The 16589-nt window shown below is 33.7% G+C and overlaps 1 protein-coding gene across 2 annotated transcripts; it reads right to left on the bottom strand.

The window, feature by feature from the left end:
• Positions 1-1383: 1383 nt before the first annotated feature.
• Positions 1384-10420, bottom strand: LOC148609433 (uncharacterized). 2 transcript variants are annotated; one of them, XM_088540738.1, is made up of 5 exons: positions 10299-10420; positions 9546-9766; positions 8150-8308; positions 2940-3065; positions 1384-1583 (listed from the first exon to the last, which is right to left on the bottom strand). In XM_088540738.1, exons 1-5 carry the CDS (start codon positions 10306-10308, stop codon positions 1443-1445), a joined length of 657 nt encoding a protein of 218 aa, XP_088396864.1. In that variant the 5' UTR covers positions 10309-10420; the 3' UTR covers positions 1384-1442. The 2 variants fall into 2 exon arrangements, with proteins under 2 accessions (XP_088396864.1, XP_088396865.1); XM_088540739.1 differs by lacking the exon at positions 8150-8308 and having other exon boundaries at positions 10299-10405.
• Between the last annotated feature and the right edge of the window lie 6169 nt (positions 10421-16589).

The raw sequence follows: 16589 nt of genomic DNA, 5'->3' as shown, positions 1-16589 counted from the left end.
AAATAAAAACAAATACATGTAAGAAAATAAGATTAACAAAACTGTAAAAAGTCGTGAAAATGTACATTTAAAAAAAGTATCCGAATTTACTTCTGTCGAAAGGTTTGCATTGTGTGTATTGAAGGAACGATCGAATACAAATTAGAACTTGCTTAACAACGATAGCGTTCATGAATGCTGATAAAGTAGCATTTACAAGAAACTTTGCGTATACGTATTAATTCAGATTATACTGCGTTTACAGGACTGGGTAATCTGGATTTCAAAGTGGATTCGAATGCACAATCTCCTTATTATCGAAAAAAAGTCATCAATACAACCAGATAATGCGTAGGTATCAGTCTCCTCTGCAGACCTATAACTGCTTCATGATCCACTGCGTATCACGCCACAATTTTATAGGTGCTGCTATACAGGATGTGAAAATTTCACAAGGCATGAGCAATGATTGATTACAAATCTGCAAAGCTTTTTTTCAAATTTGCATATTGATCTGGGTATTGCATATTAGCACTGAGTGTGGCAGAGGTATTAAGCTTTGATCTACAACGTGAGAACCGATTTGTTCACCATGTTATAATTTTCTTTTTATCTTTCGTCCACCCTGGAAGTGACATTTATGAGCAACTCGGCAGGTGTTTCTGGAAAAGCAGAGGGCACTTATACTACAGGTGCAACTGGTCCATTCGCCAAGTTTTAGTGGAGTCTTGTTTGCTCATTTACCTTCGATTTTTTGCAAGTGTAATTTTGGTTAGTTCATGTTCTTTGTTGTGTGCGTCTGTTTTTTTTTTCTTTCTGTCTAGTGTTTATCCCTGGTATACATATATATATATATATATATTCTTCCGCTTCTTGATTTCCGCTCGAACTTTGTTTCCCTCGTCTAGTCTTTGAAATAGAGAATATACCCTCGATCTGCACAATAGATTGATTGAGTATGCATCAGTTTGGAATAGACTCGCACTAGAGAGGATAATATGATATTTCTACTAAAAAAGAACATAAAAGTTGCGTATCCGTCCGTCTGTCCCCCGACGGTTTCAGATAATAACTTGAGAATGGATGTATGAACTTTTTTTAAGCTTTGAAATTTTGTTAAGTACTATAAAACACAGAATAATTAAATTTTTCAGAAAAACCCAATATGTAGTTTTTGAGTAACGTCATTTTGAATATTTTGTCGTCCTCTTTTTTCACCATAATGTGGCAGAGTATCACTTCATATTCAATTAAAGCCCTATTTTAACAGAAGTACTACATAGTTCAAACATTAAAAATAAAATATATGTTGTATTCATAATATCATCTTTTGAATCCTACATGTAATGTATCAGTGTTATAAGTAAACCGAGTGAATCATCACATACATTGTAATATCTAATATTAATTATGGATGTTTTTATTGGATCGCATTTCACTTCTATGAAGAATACAGTGTAATTTTACAATATTTTTTTCTTTGACATAAAAACATATGTCCATGCAGCCACTCCTATCACCAATGCACAAATGGAAATAGTTCTGACAATTTTAATCTTTCTTGTAGCCGAATCCAAATCACCACTTCGCGCCTCACGTTTCGCCTGTAAAGGGAAATATAAAAGGTCTATACTAGTCATAGCAGGCCCTTACACATGATTTACCAAGGGGGTCCGTCTTTATAGTTCATACAAAATGTCAACTTTAATAGTCACATTTTAATCAAAACGACTAGTTTAATAGTGCTTGTTTGTTTTTGCACCCCCTGGTTACGGGCCTGCATAACAATGACAATTAATACTATTTCGTTTCATGGTGATAGAGCTCTCGACTTACTGTAGTTCTGAGTTTCTACTGTTCCGAAGACCGATTTGAATTTAGCTTACCACTTCCTGGTAGTCAAATATGATGCCTACCTAACTAATTTAAATGTAAGTTCAGCGTCATATTTTTAACTCGCTAATATTATCAGAAAATTCTTGCACTCGTAATTTCAGTATTTTACATTCGCATAAGATTAGCATAATTATATATTACTACACCATAATATATGCTGTTGTTCGACGCCAATTCTAGCTGTTATACCAAAAAAAAAATGTGTTTCTTAAATATCATACACAGATGTTCTACGTTTTTTTTCTTTTTTTTTTGTTATTTGCTTGTATGAGAACGGATAGTTTACATTAAAAGATGAAATGATTGTTTAGCATTGAACTTAACGTAATATTACCCAGTTTCCGATTCATGCAGACAGTTGATTAGACAGATCATAAACATTATCAGGACCCTGACATTTATGACTTATATTGTCATTGTCACTTGTTTAATTTGGTCCAAATCTGGTTCCTTGGTCAACATCATAAGGAACTCACATACCGATAAAAAATTGAGACAAAATTGTGGAACGAAAACATTACCCGCACTTCCTTGTAACCAGTTGTTTTGATCAATGAACATTCGGTTTATCACGGTTGCGAAAGAGTAATCATATCATAGGAACCATATGATTCTAGCGAAAGTCACCCAATTCTAGGGCATATCGCATTCGTGCCATTTCGGATGTTGAAAGCAATCCAAAATCAATGGCATAGATTATTTGACTTTGAAGACGTCAGTGTTTGAATACCACCTTATTTTCGCATAAGAGGATTGCGTTCATAAGGCCGTAGTCTTTACTCAGCTAAGACCTAGCCTACTAAGACAACCTTGAATAGGAGCTACAGACAAAATTCATTTAACGTGTATAAATGACAACGGACTGGTGTCGCATATTTGAATTAAAATGATTATTAAATACAATCCCAGCGAAGAATTACAAAATTCATTATGTACATAAGACCACCTCAGTATGATCTTTTTTACATATTTGGTTAAGATGACTGTTATAAAATAATTATCCAGTAAAGGTCAATCTGTTTTTTGTTTACCTTCTCTACTAACGGCATAGTTATATTGTTTACCTTGAGATAGTACAATGCTGCTATAATCCCCATTGGCATGACGCACATCATTGCAAGAATAATTTGCGCCAAAAAGTAGCGATCTCTAAGGTTGAGATGTCTGGTACTGTTCTGTTCCCCGAGGACCTTAAAACAGGTTGTAACTGAGTTAAGTTAAGTATGATAATAATAATAGACTATTATCTCTGTAAATAGGCGTATTTAGAAACAAATCTTTGGTTTTTATCGCAATATTGGATATATGGCATGATCCTTAAATTATGATTAAGAAACACAGCAAAGTTGCTTACTTTGTGTTGCTATCATATAACAAAATGATGTACATAGTACCCCCGTGTTGCATATTGCCTAAATGCATCGAAATATCAATTTCCGTCATCTCTTATGAAGTTTTTTTTTTTCGTTACTAGTCTTTGGTGGTAATATTCAATTTGTATTTGTGACTGTTTGGAAATTTCTAAACTTTTTACTCAACCAGACAAAGAAGCATATCTTCCTGTCAAGTTTCATTGTATTTAATTCGGCAGAACTGCTTCTCTCGAGAACACAGTTTTTGACCGAGTCTGAAAATAGTAATAATAAATATAGAAACACACGTAAAATTAATAACAATACACATCGTGCTCATTGACTACAGATCCATGTAAAGATCAACACCTGGACAGATCGTACACATCGACTACAGATCCATGTAAGAATCAACATCTGGACAGATCGTACACATCGACTACAGATCCATAAAGGAATCAATATATGGACAGATCGTACATATCGACAACAGATCCATGAAAGAATCAACATCTGGACAGATCGTACACATCGACTACAGACCAATGTAAAATCAGATAGGTCCCATAGTAATATAGACAGAACGGTACCATTTTCTTCATAGGCGATAAGTGAAATGAAAAAAAAACGCCTTTCTTAAATAATGACGGAGCATTAAACTGTTTGTTTGTTTGGGTTTTTTTTCAGTTACAACTTCATTTTCCTTACCAAATCAAAGTGCTGAGGCACTGAGTCAAGGAAGACCTCAAAGTAATCAAAAATATTCATGTAACCAAATTGTTAGCTAAATAAACCGATCAAAACTTAGTCCCTTTAAAAGAAAAACCATTTTTTTACGCAGTGTATATTTATACAGTCCGTTTATCAATATATTTTGGATCTCTTTTTGTATTATTGCTTTTGGTATTCCTGGCTGTACACGCAGGTTGATGTCCTCAAATTTCCTAACACTTAAATCGGCATTTCTTACAAAATATGAATTCTACTGAAAATAAATGACTATCAATAATCGATGAATTTTCAAAGTAAGAATGGATCTACACCTTGATTGATTGATTGATTGATTATTGGGGTTTAACGCCCAAACAGCAATATTTCAGCTATATTCAGGCGATGAACATGAAAGGGAGAATAAAATGAACATGAAATGATAAGGATGAAATGAAAAAAAAGGATGGGACACAAGGACAACAGAGTCGACAAACCTCGATTGCCACAAGATTAAAGGGAGGGATGTGTAGGGTCGGGGAATTTAGCCTCCTGTGGCGGAGCGCAAAGGTTCCTACTCTTATCGAATACCACAGCAGGATTCTTTAACGTGCGAGAAACGTGGCATTTTTCCCAACACGGTGCACCACCATGGTTTGCGTCAGGTTTTCTGTATTACCGCCTGACAACCCCAGCATGTAACACGCCAGGGGTACCCCAATCCACCACCTGGGGCACACATCCCAGTTGCTCTGTGGGCAGAGCGCCTAGCCCCCGGCTCATAGAATTGAGCAATTCAAGATTCCAATTAAGTTGGAAAGTCAATGGTATAGAGATGTGGTGAATACAGGGAATATGAAGTCTTATCACAAATGCACTTTGAGTATAAAGAAGTTACTAGTGAACCCATACGCCATGAGCGGCACTTTTTTATGATGAATTACTATTGCCGAGTGTTTTATACCTGTCTGCCTTCAATAATGTATGTGCATTTATTTCACTTTTTTCTGCATGATTGTTTCACAAATATGTATAAGATTACAATACAAGTAACTCTTATGTTTTGCAAATAGATAAATGCTAAGAAATCAGGCTTCGTGTTTTTCTAGTTTTTTTTTATCAAGAGATGTTGACATATACATTTACATCTGCTTCATGCTATACATATATGTACCAGCACTTGAGAATCCTGAACTTTGTTTCATGCTTAAATAGTGTCCCAGCACAGAAATGGTCTGTCTTACTTTTGCTTTCTTCTCACTTCATCTAGTGAAACTTCCAAGTGATAACCACTGAAAAGAAATCAAGGAAAAAATCATAACAGTGTCTGATATATATACAAAATGTTACAATGTAAATTCATGAAAATATACATGTATTTTAACCATATGAAATAAAGAAACCTCCTCTTGGAAATATTGTTACATGTACATATAATTTCGTGCAAATCAGGCAAAAATAAAGGTTGGGTGGTTATAACAGTACCAGGTTTTTACTGGTTTTTAAACCATCTGGTCAATATTCGAACAGTGATCAATACTGGTCAATTGAAATTTTGCAAACAATATTTCTGTCATTATTCATAGTTTTTGTCCTGCATTAAAGATGTTAATATAGTTTATATATCTACTATATTTCAGTGTTCTTACGTTTTATTCTTTTAATATCTTTATCAGCTGTATTAATTAAGAAAAAATAAACATTTCTTTCTCTAAAATAATTCAAATTTATCTGAAATAACATAACAAACTTTACAAAAATGTTCACTATTTCATGAGCACATCTTTGCTTCAATAACTATTATTAACAGGTAACATAAGTAAGAGTAGAACAGGTTACTTTTCACCTGTCATTGTTAAAACAACATCCTCTCATAACCGGATAGATCATAAAAAGTGGTTTGAAGTGATGAGTTTAAAACAATAAATATAATTCATTTCATTTACCAGACAGAAACTTTCTAAATACAGAAAATGGAAAGCTTGCTAAGGATATTGCTTTAGGGCTTCTTCCATGTATGATTTAGCTACCTGCTGATTTATAATGATGTTTGGACCTCCATTTCAAAATCTCTGGATCAATCCATGAATGTTGATTTATCTATGAGCAATTAATGTCACATTGTAAAGCAGAAAAAAAATAGATACATGTATTTCTGTATCACAAATATCATAATTTCATGTATGAAATCTTTAATTGATACTGTACTGCATATGCCAGTAACCATAGTTGCAGTACATGCACATGTATTTTTATAGTTTTCAGTGTACATTTCTTGTTCACAGACATACAAATGTAAACTGCAAATTTTGCTAAAAAATACGACTACACTGTCTACACTAGATATAAAAACAGTATACCAGTTTTGAAAAGTTTAAATAACTGTGTACATATAAACTATATGAATAAATAATGTATACCTTCAACACTTACCTAGTATATTGTACATGTAAGAATGTCCATGAAAATCAGCTCTTAGAAAAGGTCTACCTTTGGTAGCCTTGATATCCAACACATTTTCAATGCACTTTCATGGACACAGAAATTCCAACATAAATGTGTCTTTCTTGTGTCATGAAAATCCTGTTTCTTACTTTATGATCTGCATTCTAAATAAATGTGTCTGGTATATCTTGACAATGTATTAAAAAAGAACCATATTGATAATCAGTTATGACTTACATGGATATAATACACATAATACATTGTATTACTATTTCTTTAAATTCTATACTGAATAGTAAATGCAAAATTCTGTATCACGTGCAGTGTCAACAGGAGACTCCTATATCAACTCCAGAGCCACTGGTCAGCGGGGTAATATAGGTCGAGGGTTGATACTGCATATCAAACAGATTTTTGCATGTCATGTTCATTCTTTCTTATATTTTATCTATACAAAATGTACTTCAATTGTGTTCTGCGCAAGGTGTGATAAATAATATGCAAATATATGTCTAGGGGTGTGATACAGGGTATGCCATATATGTCTATGGGTGTGATTTAGATAATGCGATATAGGTCCATGGGTATGATATAAAGTATGTGATATAGGTCTAGGCGTGTGATATAAGGTGTGCAACATATGTCTGTGGGTGTGATGTACAGGGTACTTGAAATGGGTTTAGGGGTGTGATATACGGTATGCGATATAGGTCTAGGGGTGTGCGATATAAGTCTAGGGGTGTAATATACAGAAGGCAATAAAGGTCTAGGGGTGTGATATACAAGTAGAATGCATTATTAACAAACTACCCAAAATACGTTAAAATATGTCAAAAACTGACAAATTGATAATTATGGATCCAAACCAGGCATCTATATGGGGCCAATATAAAAAAGAGGGCCTATACGGCATTATAACTTCCGGTCGTTTGACACCGCCATTTTGGGTTAGAATTGGATTTCACGAACTTTGATCATCAGGACTAAAAGCTGCAGAAACACAAAAAAAATCTTCCATTTTATACAAAAAGGATATTTAAGACTTATGAATGCAAATAAACCTACATGTTTTTGGTAAAACACGAAAACAACTGTTTTATAAATCATCTAGTTGAGTTGGTTAATGAAATTGTCAGTACCTCAAACCTATTACAGGGCCAATATGAAATTACATATTTATTAACATGTAATATAGGTCTAGAGGTGTGATGTACGGTAGGCAATATAGGTATGGGGGTGTTATATACAGTATGAGACATATCTAGGGATGCAATATACGGTATATGATACAGGTCTAGGGATGTGATATAGAGTATGCGATAAAGGTCTATGGTCGGTGTGGAAGTTTGGATTTTAGGAACATTTACAAGTGTATATGTAATGTCATGGCTCATGTGTCCACACGCGTCCCAATGACAATACTTTATTTCACTGGATACCTCTCCCTTTTGATAGTTCAAGATTACCTACTGATTGTGATGAATATGCCACATGACCTCCTATGATCATAATAATTCAACAATTCTGCTTATTTTCTATTTTAAATACTTCATTGTTTGCTACATGTATGTACATGTGTGTTTACCATTTTATTTTATTTATGTACATGTACATGTAGAAATTAACATATATGTACACAGTGCTTGCATTTTATGTACAGAAGTTAAATTCCGGGATCAAATTAATCACACATGAAATTTTCCTATAAAAAGGAGGAATGCCAACCCCATGCACCCTCCCTTGGATCCGCCACTGTAATCTATACTTACTACACAAAAAAGTGTACATTGCAGCTCCGAAAATCCGTCATTAGAAGCTCCCGACATCTTCATTCGAAGGGTCAGGTCGAGAGAAATAAATTGGCAAATCTCGATTGAGCTTTCCTCCTTGCGAATGTTCGGGTCAATTAGACAAAATAGTCCAGCTCTCTGCGTCAAAATTTAAATAGTTAATATCATATAATCTTTGAAATCTTGCAGTTCTACACATATTAAATAGCCTTAATATCGTTATACGTCCATGTCGTACGTAAAGTAAACATCACATATTTGACATGGAGTATGATCGGCGGCGTAGCGATATCTGAATGCAAACTTTGCAAGGAGAATAACCCGCGAAGTGTTATTTTGGAAGTTACAGGTTGAAATGTGTATCCTGGTTACGTAAGTTGGTTGCCGACGATCTGTAAGTCAAGTTCAGTCTATAAATAAACTTCCTTGACAAAAATTGTAAGCATAGTCATAGTATAATAGTTGAACTTCTCCTTTATTTAAGCACATGATGATTGGGGCCGCAGCCCCTCTCATTGTTCTGCTAATGACACATAAATAAAACTTGGTTAAAAAAAAACAATACAGTTTTTTTTTTTTTTTTTCATAAAGACGTCTAGAATCAATAAGATATTTTGATATTAGCACATTTTGGCCGATCACAGTTCCTGGAAGTATACTTAAGTGTCAGTCCCTGTAAGAATCAGGCAGTCGGTGAAACATGGTATGAAAAACCTATCATTTTGATAGTGTAACTTGACTATTTGCACCATCAGAATCAAGGTAAACAGACAAGATTTTCCATATCATGCTGGACCATTGAGTTACAATTTCATTGAAATGCACTGAAAATGAAAATTTCAAGGGCAGATAACTCTGTCAAAAATATCATTTTTCTAAAATTCTATTGAAAATTTTCTGCGCAAATACAGTGATTTACAGATCAAATAATGGTCTTTTCAAATATATAAAATATCGTTGTGTGATGTTACATTGTCTGACCGGTGGGGTTTGACATGCAGAAATCTGAATTTGAATTATTTCACGGCCAATTTACTTTACATTATCTACAGTCAACAATCACCTCTCCGTGATCTCAACACTATGATTATAATTCAGGAGTGGATTCTGTGTGTGTTGAATGCAATTCCGCGATTCAGTGGTATTTTAAAAAAAACGCTTGGTGTATCATCATCTGTGTCCAATTCTTATTCAGATTAGTGGTGAATGAAGGCTTTTCAATTCATTTGGGTATCCCTCATGAAAACATCTAGATATATGTAAATATATATAAACACACACATATATATATATTATATATATAAGTTTATGAAGCGTCATTATTCTTCGAAGTAGTTACAAAAGTCAACCTTTGACAGTTTATGATTGTACTTACCACAATTCCATTGCCTCTTTGATCGTAGCTATTTTCGGGTTCAAAGTTTACGCCAGGTCCTGAATAGTAAGGGGCTACGTCAAATGTTGTATTCAAGAATTGAGGATTTGAGCTCTGGATATTTGTGCCATAGTGATTGCTATAGGTTAAACTTGTATCGTTGTTGCAAGGTGGCGCCGATGGCAGTGTAATCGATGGCGATGGTGCTTGCGCGGGCACTCCTAAAACATTTTAAAGCATTACAATACCTTCACTGCAAATCTTGAATTGAATGAACACTATTTTACATTTGTTCGTTTCACTCCGTTTGTTAGATTTTTTTTTGATTTTTTTTGCATTTTGGATAAGATTTTCATAATTTGCGAATAGGCACTACAAGTAAGAGGGCACTGACGAAATTTAGATAATTTTGTAAAATTGTAATTCATATATGTGTAAGTTCTCATGTTGTAACTATCTAATACGTTATCATCGATGAGCAAAATCACTTTTATTCTTTATAATAGATGGTTAGAAAAAATAACGTGATGCTTTTTCCCTAACTACTTCCTTCATGTGCAATTTTGTAATTCAAGATTTTGAGTACAATCACCTCAGACATTCTCAGCCTTTATTCAAAATTATAACACACCTGATGATATTCGTGTAAATAGCATCAAATTCTACTTAGTGTTAGTCGACATGGTTCTACAATGGTTTTATAAGTATGAGAACAAATAAATATGAAAACTAAAGATTTGGATTAATTCGTACCTTGATTCATTTACATTTTCTACCAAAAATACATCTTGCTTGGAAAAAAGTCAGAATTCTGATACTCGTTGCTAATGTGACGTTTGTGACGTATCAGTGATAACGTTTCAATACGAAACCGGATGCGAAACTTGGTCGATTTTTTTCCAGCTGCACAGCAGAAGAAGTAACGCAGGAAAATAAATAAATAAATAAATAAATAAACGATAAAATATGTAAAGAGCAACCCGATAACAACATGTAAATAAAAGAATAACAAAAACAAATCAAAACAATAACAAAACGCATATATATATATTTTTATATAGCCTAGCTGGCCGAGTGGTGTAGGGCGTTGGACTTTGTGCAGGCTGTTGCCATAGATGTCACAGCGCTACGAGTTCGAGTCCCGCGGAGGGAACGACCGTATATATAACATCGTTGAGAATTTTTCAGACCTTTCTACACTGTGTATATATATATATGTCTGAAAAATTCCCAACGATGGAAAATTTTCAGACCTTTCTATACGTTCATATATCTTCCCTGTATCAATTTGCTTCGATGAAGCAGTGTAGCAAATAGAGTCGTCACATTCTGAGACGTTGTATATATATAGGTCTGAAAAATTCCCAACGATGTTAGAACTGTCAAATTTGCGAAGCAAATTTTTGTCATTCCCTCCGCGGGACTCGAACTTGTACCGCTGTGACATCTATGGCAACACCGCCTGCACTAAGTCCAGCGCCCAAGACCACTCGGCCAGCTAGGCAATATAAAAATATTTCTTTCGCTGGCCGGGTCATTCCTCCTCGTAGGATTAATCTAGGGCTGTAACTTAGTACACGATGTATGGTGGTACGGGACAGTTCATTTTGATGTTAATATGTAGGATAGAGGATCAAATTAATGATGCATGTCACAACAAATCAATATTATACAACGTCTCAGAATGTGACGACTCTATTTGCTACACTGCTCCATTGGATCAAATTGATACAAAGAAGATATATAAACGTATAGAAAGGTCTGAAAAATTCCCAACAATGTTAAAACTGTCAAATTTGCGATGCAAATTTTTGGTCGTTCCCTCCACGGGACTCGAACTCGTACTGCTGTGCAGGCGGTGTTGCCATAGATGTCACAGCAGTACGAGTTCGAGTCCCGCGGAGGGAACGACCAAAAATTTGCATCGCAAATTTGACAGTTCTAACATCGTTGGGAATTTTTCAGACCTTTCTATACGTTTACATATCTTCCCTGTATCAATTTGATCCGATGGAGCAGTGTAGCAAATAGAGTCGTCACATTCTGAGACGTTATATATATACATATATAAACGTCTCAGAATATGACGGCTCTATTCGTTACACTGCTCCATCGGATCAATGTACACAATTTAACTGTTTTAAGTGGCCATGTTTTACAATGTATCACAAGTTTCTTTCTCAATACTACTTCATCCTTAAGACCGTCGTAAAACTTCCCTTCTTCAATAAACTCTTCTTGACCATTCTCTGTGAAAATATAGAAATCGTTTTTGATTAAATCTGGTAAATATCTGATGGAGTCTGGAATCTAATTAATGTCTACTATAATGTAAAAACAGCTATTGGATATAAATGTATTATAATATGATGACACTTCCGAATATTTTTATAAACTTGTATATGAAATATATTATGCAAGAAAAAATTGTATACTTTATTGTCAGTCTCTGATAACACCAATTATTCATGTTTGTAATGTTGATGTCTCTTGATGCCTCCTGATTACCTTAACAAACATGCATTCTTTGTATTATTTCGTTATCGATAGGTATGTTGGATACTCACAGCGATTTTTTTTTGGTCATATTTATAAAAAAAAAAAAAAACTACCATTAACAACGAAAAGAAATCGTGTTGCCCTTAATTTATATCAAATTAACAATCTATCTAAAAGTTGTTGCCTTAATTTCTAAAAGTACATTACTACATGTACCAACTTACAATTTAGCTCATCTGACAACTTCAAGGCTAATTAAAACATATTTTAAGTACTCACAGGAATTATTATTTTGCATAATTACAAATACCTACCTCACCTGTTCGATAATTTGATAATATTTATCGGTAAATCAGATTTCGTAATGCAATTTCAGTAGAAATATCAGCAAATTTATCATTAATATTTAATAGTAGGACACAAAGCGACGTTTGATTTTTATATCACATCTGTTTATTTAAGCTTGAATATATCGGAATATAAAAGTAGCACGGCGCGGTCGCTTAAAGAGAATTAAACCTAATCGCTATATTTGTATCGTGTTTATGACTAACTATTGCTGAGGTAAATTACTTTTTAACTCTACTTTCTAGACGGTCTCCTCTTTCTTCAAATAGCAAATTACAGGACAGAATCTATTCTTATATTTATCGAACAACTGATTAAGGTTTTCATGTACAAGTTTTGAGCAATATCACTGTTAAAAAGATTAACCAAAGATTTCCACTCGAAAGTGTTAAAAAAACATTTCTATTCGGCGAAGGATGGCCTAGGAGCTCATTCCTAAATAGTCATATTTTACAATGTAACACAAGTTTTGGAGGCACATTTAGCATTATTAAATATGCATCTTAATTTTGTACGATATCATTCACATTTCCTGCTTTCAACGTGAGGTATAAATCGTTAAATTCCTTTGCTAGCGGTTTTCAACATAGTAGAATAAAACGACAGTGCAGCTTTAATATCATAATTACAAAACATATACAGTCAAAATGATGTTTGTACTCGACTGTAGATGTACTGATAGAGACAGGTGCCAGTATACCAACAGGTGCTCTCAATAATTGGGGGCAAAATCAATCAGATTTGTGCCTAACCGGAACAGGTTCAGTTGATAATTACATAAATCTCTACAATCTAAACAGACACTCAAGGTGAGATTACAAATAAGTTAGTGGATTGGTATTGAATAAAACGAGGCGCTGTTTCTAACGTTAACGCACCCCATACTGTTTGAGGATGTTAGTTGAATTTCATAACTTCAGCAAGAGATAATTTGTCTCTGTACAGATCGACCAACAAACACTTCTGGGCAATTTTGAAATTGGATAATACTGTATAATACTGTAGTATAATGCAGTCGAGTTAAAATTTTAGATAGCACTACTATTATATCAAGCGGTCAAAAGTAAAGAAAATAAAAAATATCCTGCTTTCACTGATAATATAGTGTAGCACTCATTTTGTTCAGGAAATCATATCAAGTGATAGGCAATTTTATCACGTGACTTCCGGACGAAGTTCTTTTCACTCAAGTTTAAATGAACTTTTATTATTATATAGATAGCAGTGTTTTATCGCATGTTCCCAGTGTAATAAAATTCGATCATTCACACTGTGAAATAATTCGGTAATTTCACTATTGGATTTTCTCCCGCCAAAACGTCACGACTTAAATATCTATTACTCAATTACAGGATTTATAACTCATGTTAGAAATCTCGATAAATTATGAAGAAAATCTATATAATAAATAGGGCAATCAATTGGTTATCGTGAATAACCAAAAAATGATCACTCGTGCAAAGAACGTTTAAGGTTTTAACTCGTCAAATCTAGGCGTTCTTCGGCACTCGTGATAATATTTTGGTTAATCACACGTTCCAATTAATTATCCCACAGAAAACAATGTTAGCCGTAAAACTAAAATAATTTAGATTTATGCTATTTAGAGACCAACGTACATGTTTCTTGAACTACGTACCTATTCATTTCGCTGTAGGCGCTATTACATGACAGAATGATACGATATGTAGCACAGACGCTGAATAAATAAATCATAGTTACCAGCGGAGAGGTACATATAACTGAGGGCAGGATTGATTTCAACCCTTGTGGCTTTTTTTGACAACACTATTGATCAGGAGGTCGATAAAATGAATGTTAACTTGAACATCTCTAAAAATTTGAAAAGCTAACTATACTACACAGAAACTATCACACTGCCATGATGAAGCGCATATGTTGGTGTTCATTTTTGAAGTTTAGCTTTGTAATGACATTTTTATTTGCAATGTAAATTTCAAATATCCATATTTTCAATTGTAGTGTAGATTCAAGCTCCACACGTGTTTTGATTTCCCAATGGTCTCGGTCGTCGTACTTAAAGTTCCGCTAAAGTCAAAATCTAGGTCATAATTTGTCAAGATTATTTTAGACCAGATGGTTAGAATGCAATTATTATGTTCCTGACACTTTGCTAAATGCTTCCTTACAGTATTCTACACATTTACATTTTACATGTTCTCTTCCTTAATCAAACATACAACTAAAACTATATTGCAAACAGAAAACGTGTAAGCATCAACTTTCAAAATAAATGTACAGCTTTACCAAAACAAAATTTTGTTTTAGCCTAAATATCTAGTGCAGTGCAAGTTACCACTAATTTGTAAAAAGAAATGCCGAATTTGATTGAAAATTTTAATGTTATTTGTTTATTTAGTTGAATCATGGCAAAAAATATCCCAAATTCATATAGATATAAAAAATGGTTATTTAAAAAAAAAAGTATATTAAATGCAAAATGTTATACTAGCTTGCCGTGCATAACATATATAGGAGCAGAACCATATACTTTAAAACGTTTTCTGTTTTGTTTTGTTTTTGTTGTTGTTGTTTTGACAGCTGTAGATTTATTCTTAGATATTATTGTTCACACGTTTGTTGTTTATGTAATAAAGAAGTCATAAAATAAAACATTTTTTTCTCATTTATTTACTTGTGTGTTAAATACATATAAAGATACATTTAGCAAAGTTTCAATACTACGTTTATTCATTATTAAAACAATGAATGAAAATATTTCAATAAGGAATGTCCTCGATATTGACTTTAGTGGAACCTTAGAACCTTTACAAAAATAATGGTTTTGAATTTCGAATTTGACTCTGGTTTAAAAATTCCGATATTTACTTCAAAGCGTTTTCCCGTTTACCCCGGCATAGTCATACCCGTGAATGTGGGTCATGGTGTATTCGGGGAAATTAGTTGTCATGTGACCACGTTTATTCATGAAATTCATTAAAAGCATCATACGTGATTTAATGTCGATCCGTGACCCAGTGATGCAATTTGTGATCTGCACGCTGTACAACCTACATCATTTGCTGAATCTTTGACCCAGCGAAATACTATTTGGGATAAAATCAACTTTCCAGTGCAAAAAATAACGTAATGCTTCCTATCACCATTCTAAAATTTTGTAGAGTCGGAAGGAAGGGATTTATTTTCATTTTTATTTAAATTTTGAAACGAAATAGGTCATAGTGACACCAAATCAGAATACAATGAAAACCAAATCTACAAAGACTAAAGAATCGGCCCTGGAGATGTTTTTGTTTTGTTTTGATGGTGTTAGTAAAAAAAAATGTCACAAGCGCCGAATCCTAAAAGGGGATTATCCACGGTCAAGAGCACACTCCCGACATGCGTGTTTATAGTCAATTATAAATATAAACACACAGTATTTGTAACTCTTTGTTTCCATCTAATATAGAAAAAAAATCTTTGGCTTTATTTTCTTCTTCAAAATTGCATTTTATTAAGTTGAATATGGTCCATATTTCTTCACATTTTGCTGGTCGTAGTGGAGAAAAAACTTGGGGTCCAAGGTCAAATAGGACCTTCCTTTTGCATATCTTTTATGAGTTTTATTCCATACACGTACGCGTATATCATGCATATGTATGGAACGCCAAAACTGTCTGATGAGATACAAATTTGTTTACGTGTTGTCAATTTTATATTACTTGCTGTGGTTTTATAATTACGTGTGGTCATTTTGTATTTACGTTATGTAGGAACATCTTTACATTATGTCGTTTTGTCTTTACGTTCTGTCATTTCGTCTTTACGTTCTGTAATTTTGTCTTTACGTTCTGTCGTTTTATGATTACGTTATGTCAACATATATTTACATAATGTGGATTTATCTTTACGTGCAATGGTTTTCTTATAACGTGAGGTCGTTTCATCTTTACGTTATGTCGATCTGTAAATACTTTATGTATATTTTCTTTTCTTTACGTTTCTTCTTTATGTGATGTGGTTTCTTCTTTACGTGATATAGACAAAAATGTTCATGATGAAGTGCGACCCGGAACTTTTCGATCGTGTAAACTTCAAATCAGTCCGTAAAAGGCAAAATAGACGTCACAACGCCGATTAGAAAAATGCTGAACGAAGTACCATTGGGTAGTCTATCCAGTAACCCTAGAGTATTTATTCTATAGTAAAAAAATAGCTTATTTGTTATTTACG

This window comes from Perna viridis, chromosome 8, assembly GCF_037379345.1.
Source record: "Perna viridis isolate PV_CMFRI_1.1 ecotype Kerala chromosome 8, ASM3737934v1, whole genome shotgun sequence".
NCBI classification, from domain to species: domain Eukaryota; kingdom Metazoa; phylum Mollusca; class Bivalvia; order Mytilida; family Mytilidae; genus Perna; species Perna viridis.
The sequence above is the reverse complement of the archived record's forward strand: the minus strand, read 5'-3'. Positions and strand labels throughout refer to the sequence as shown.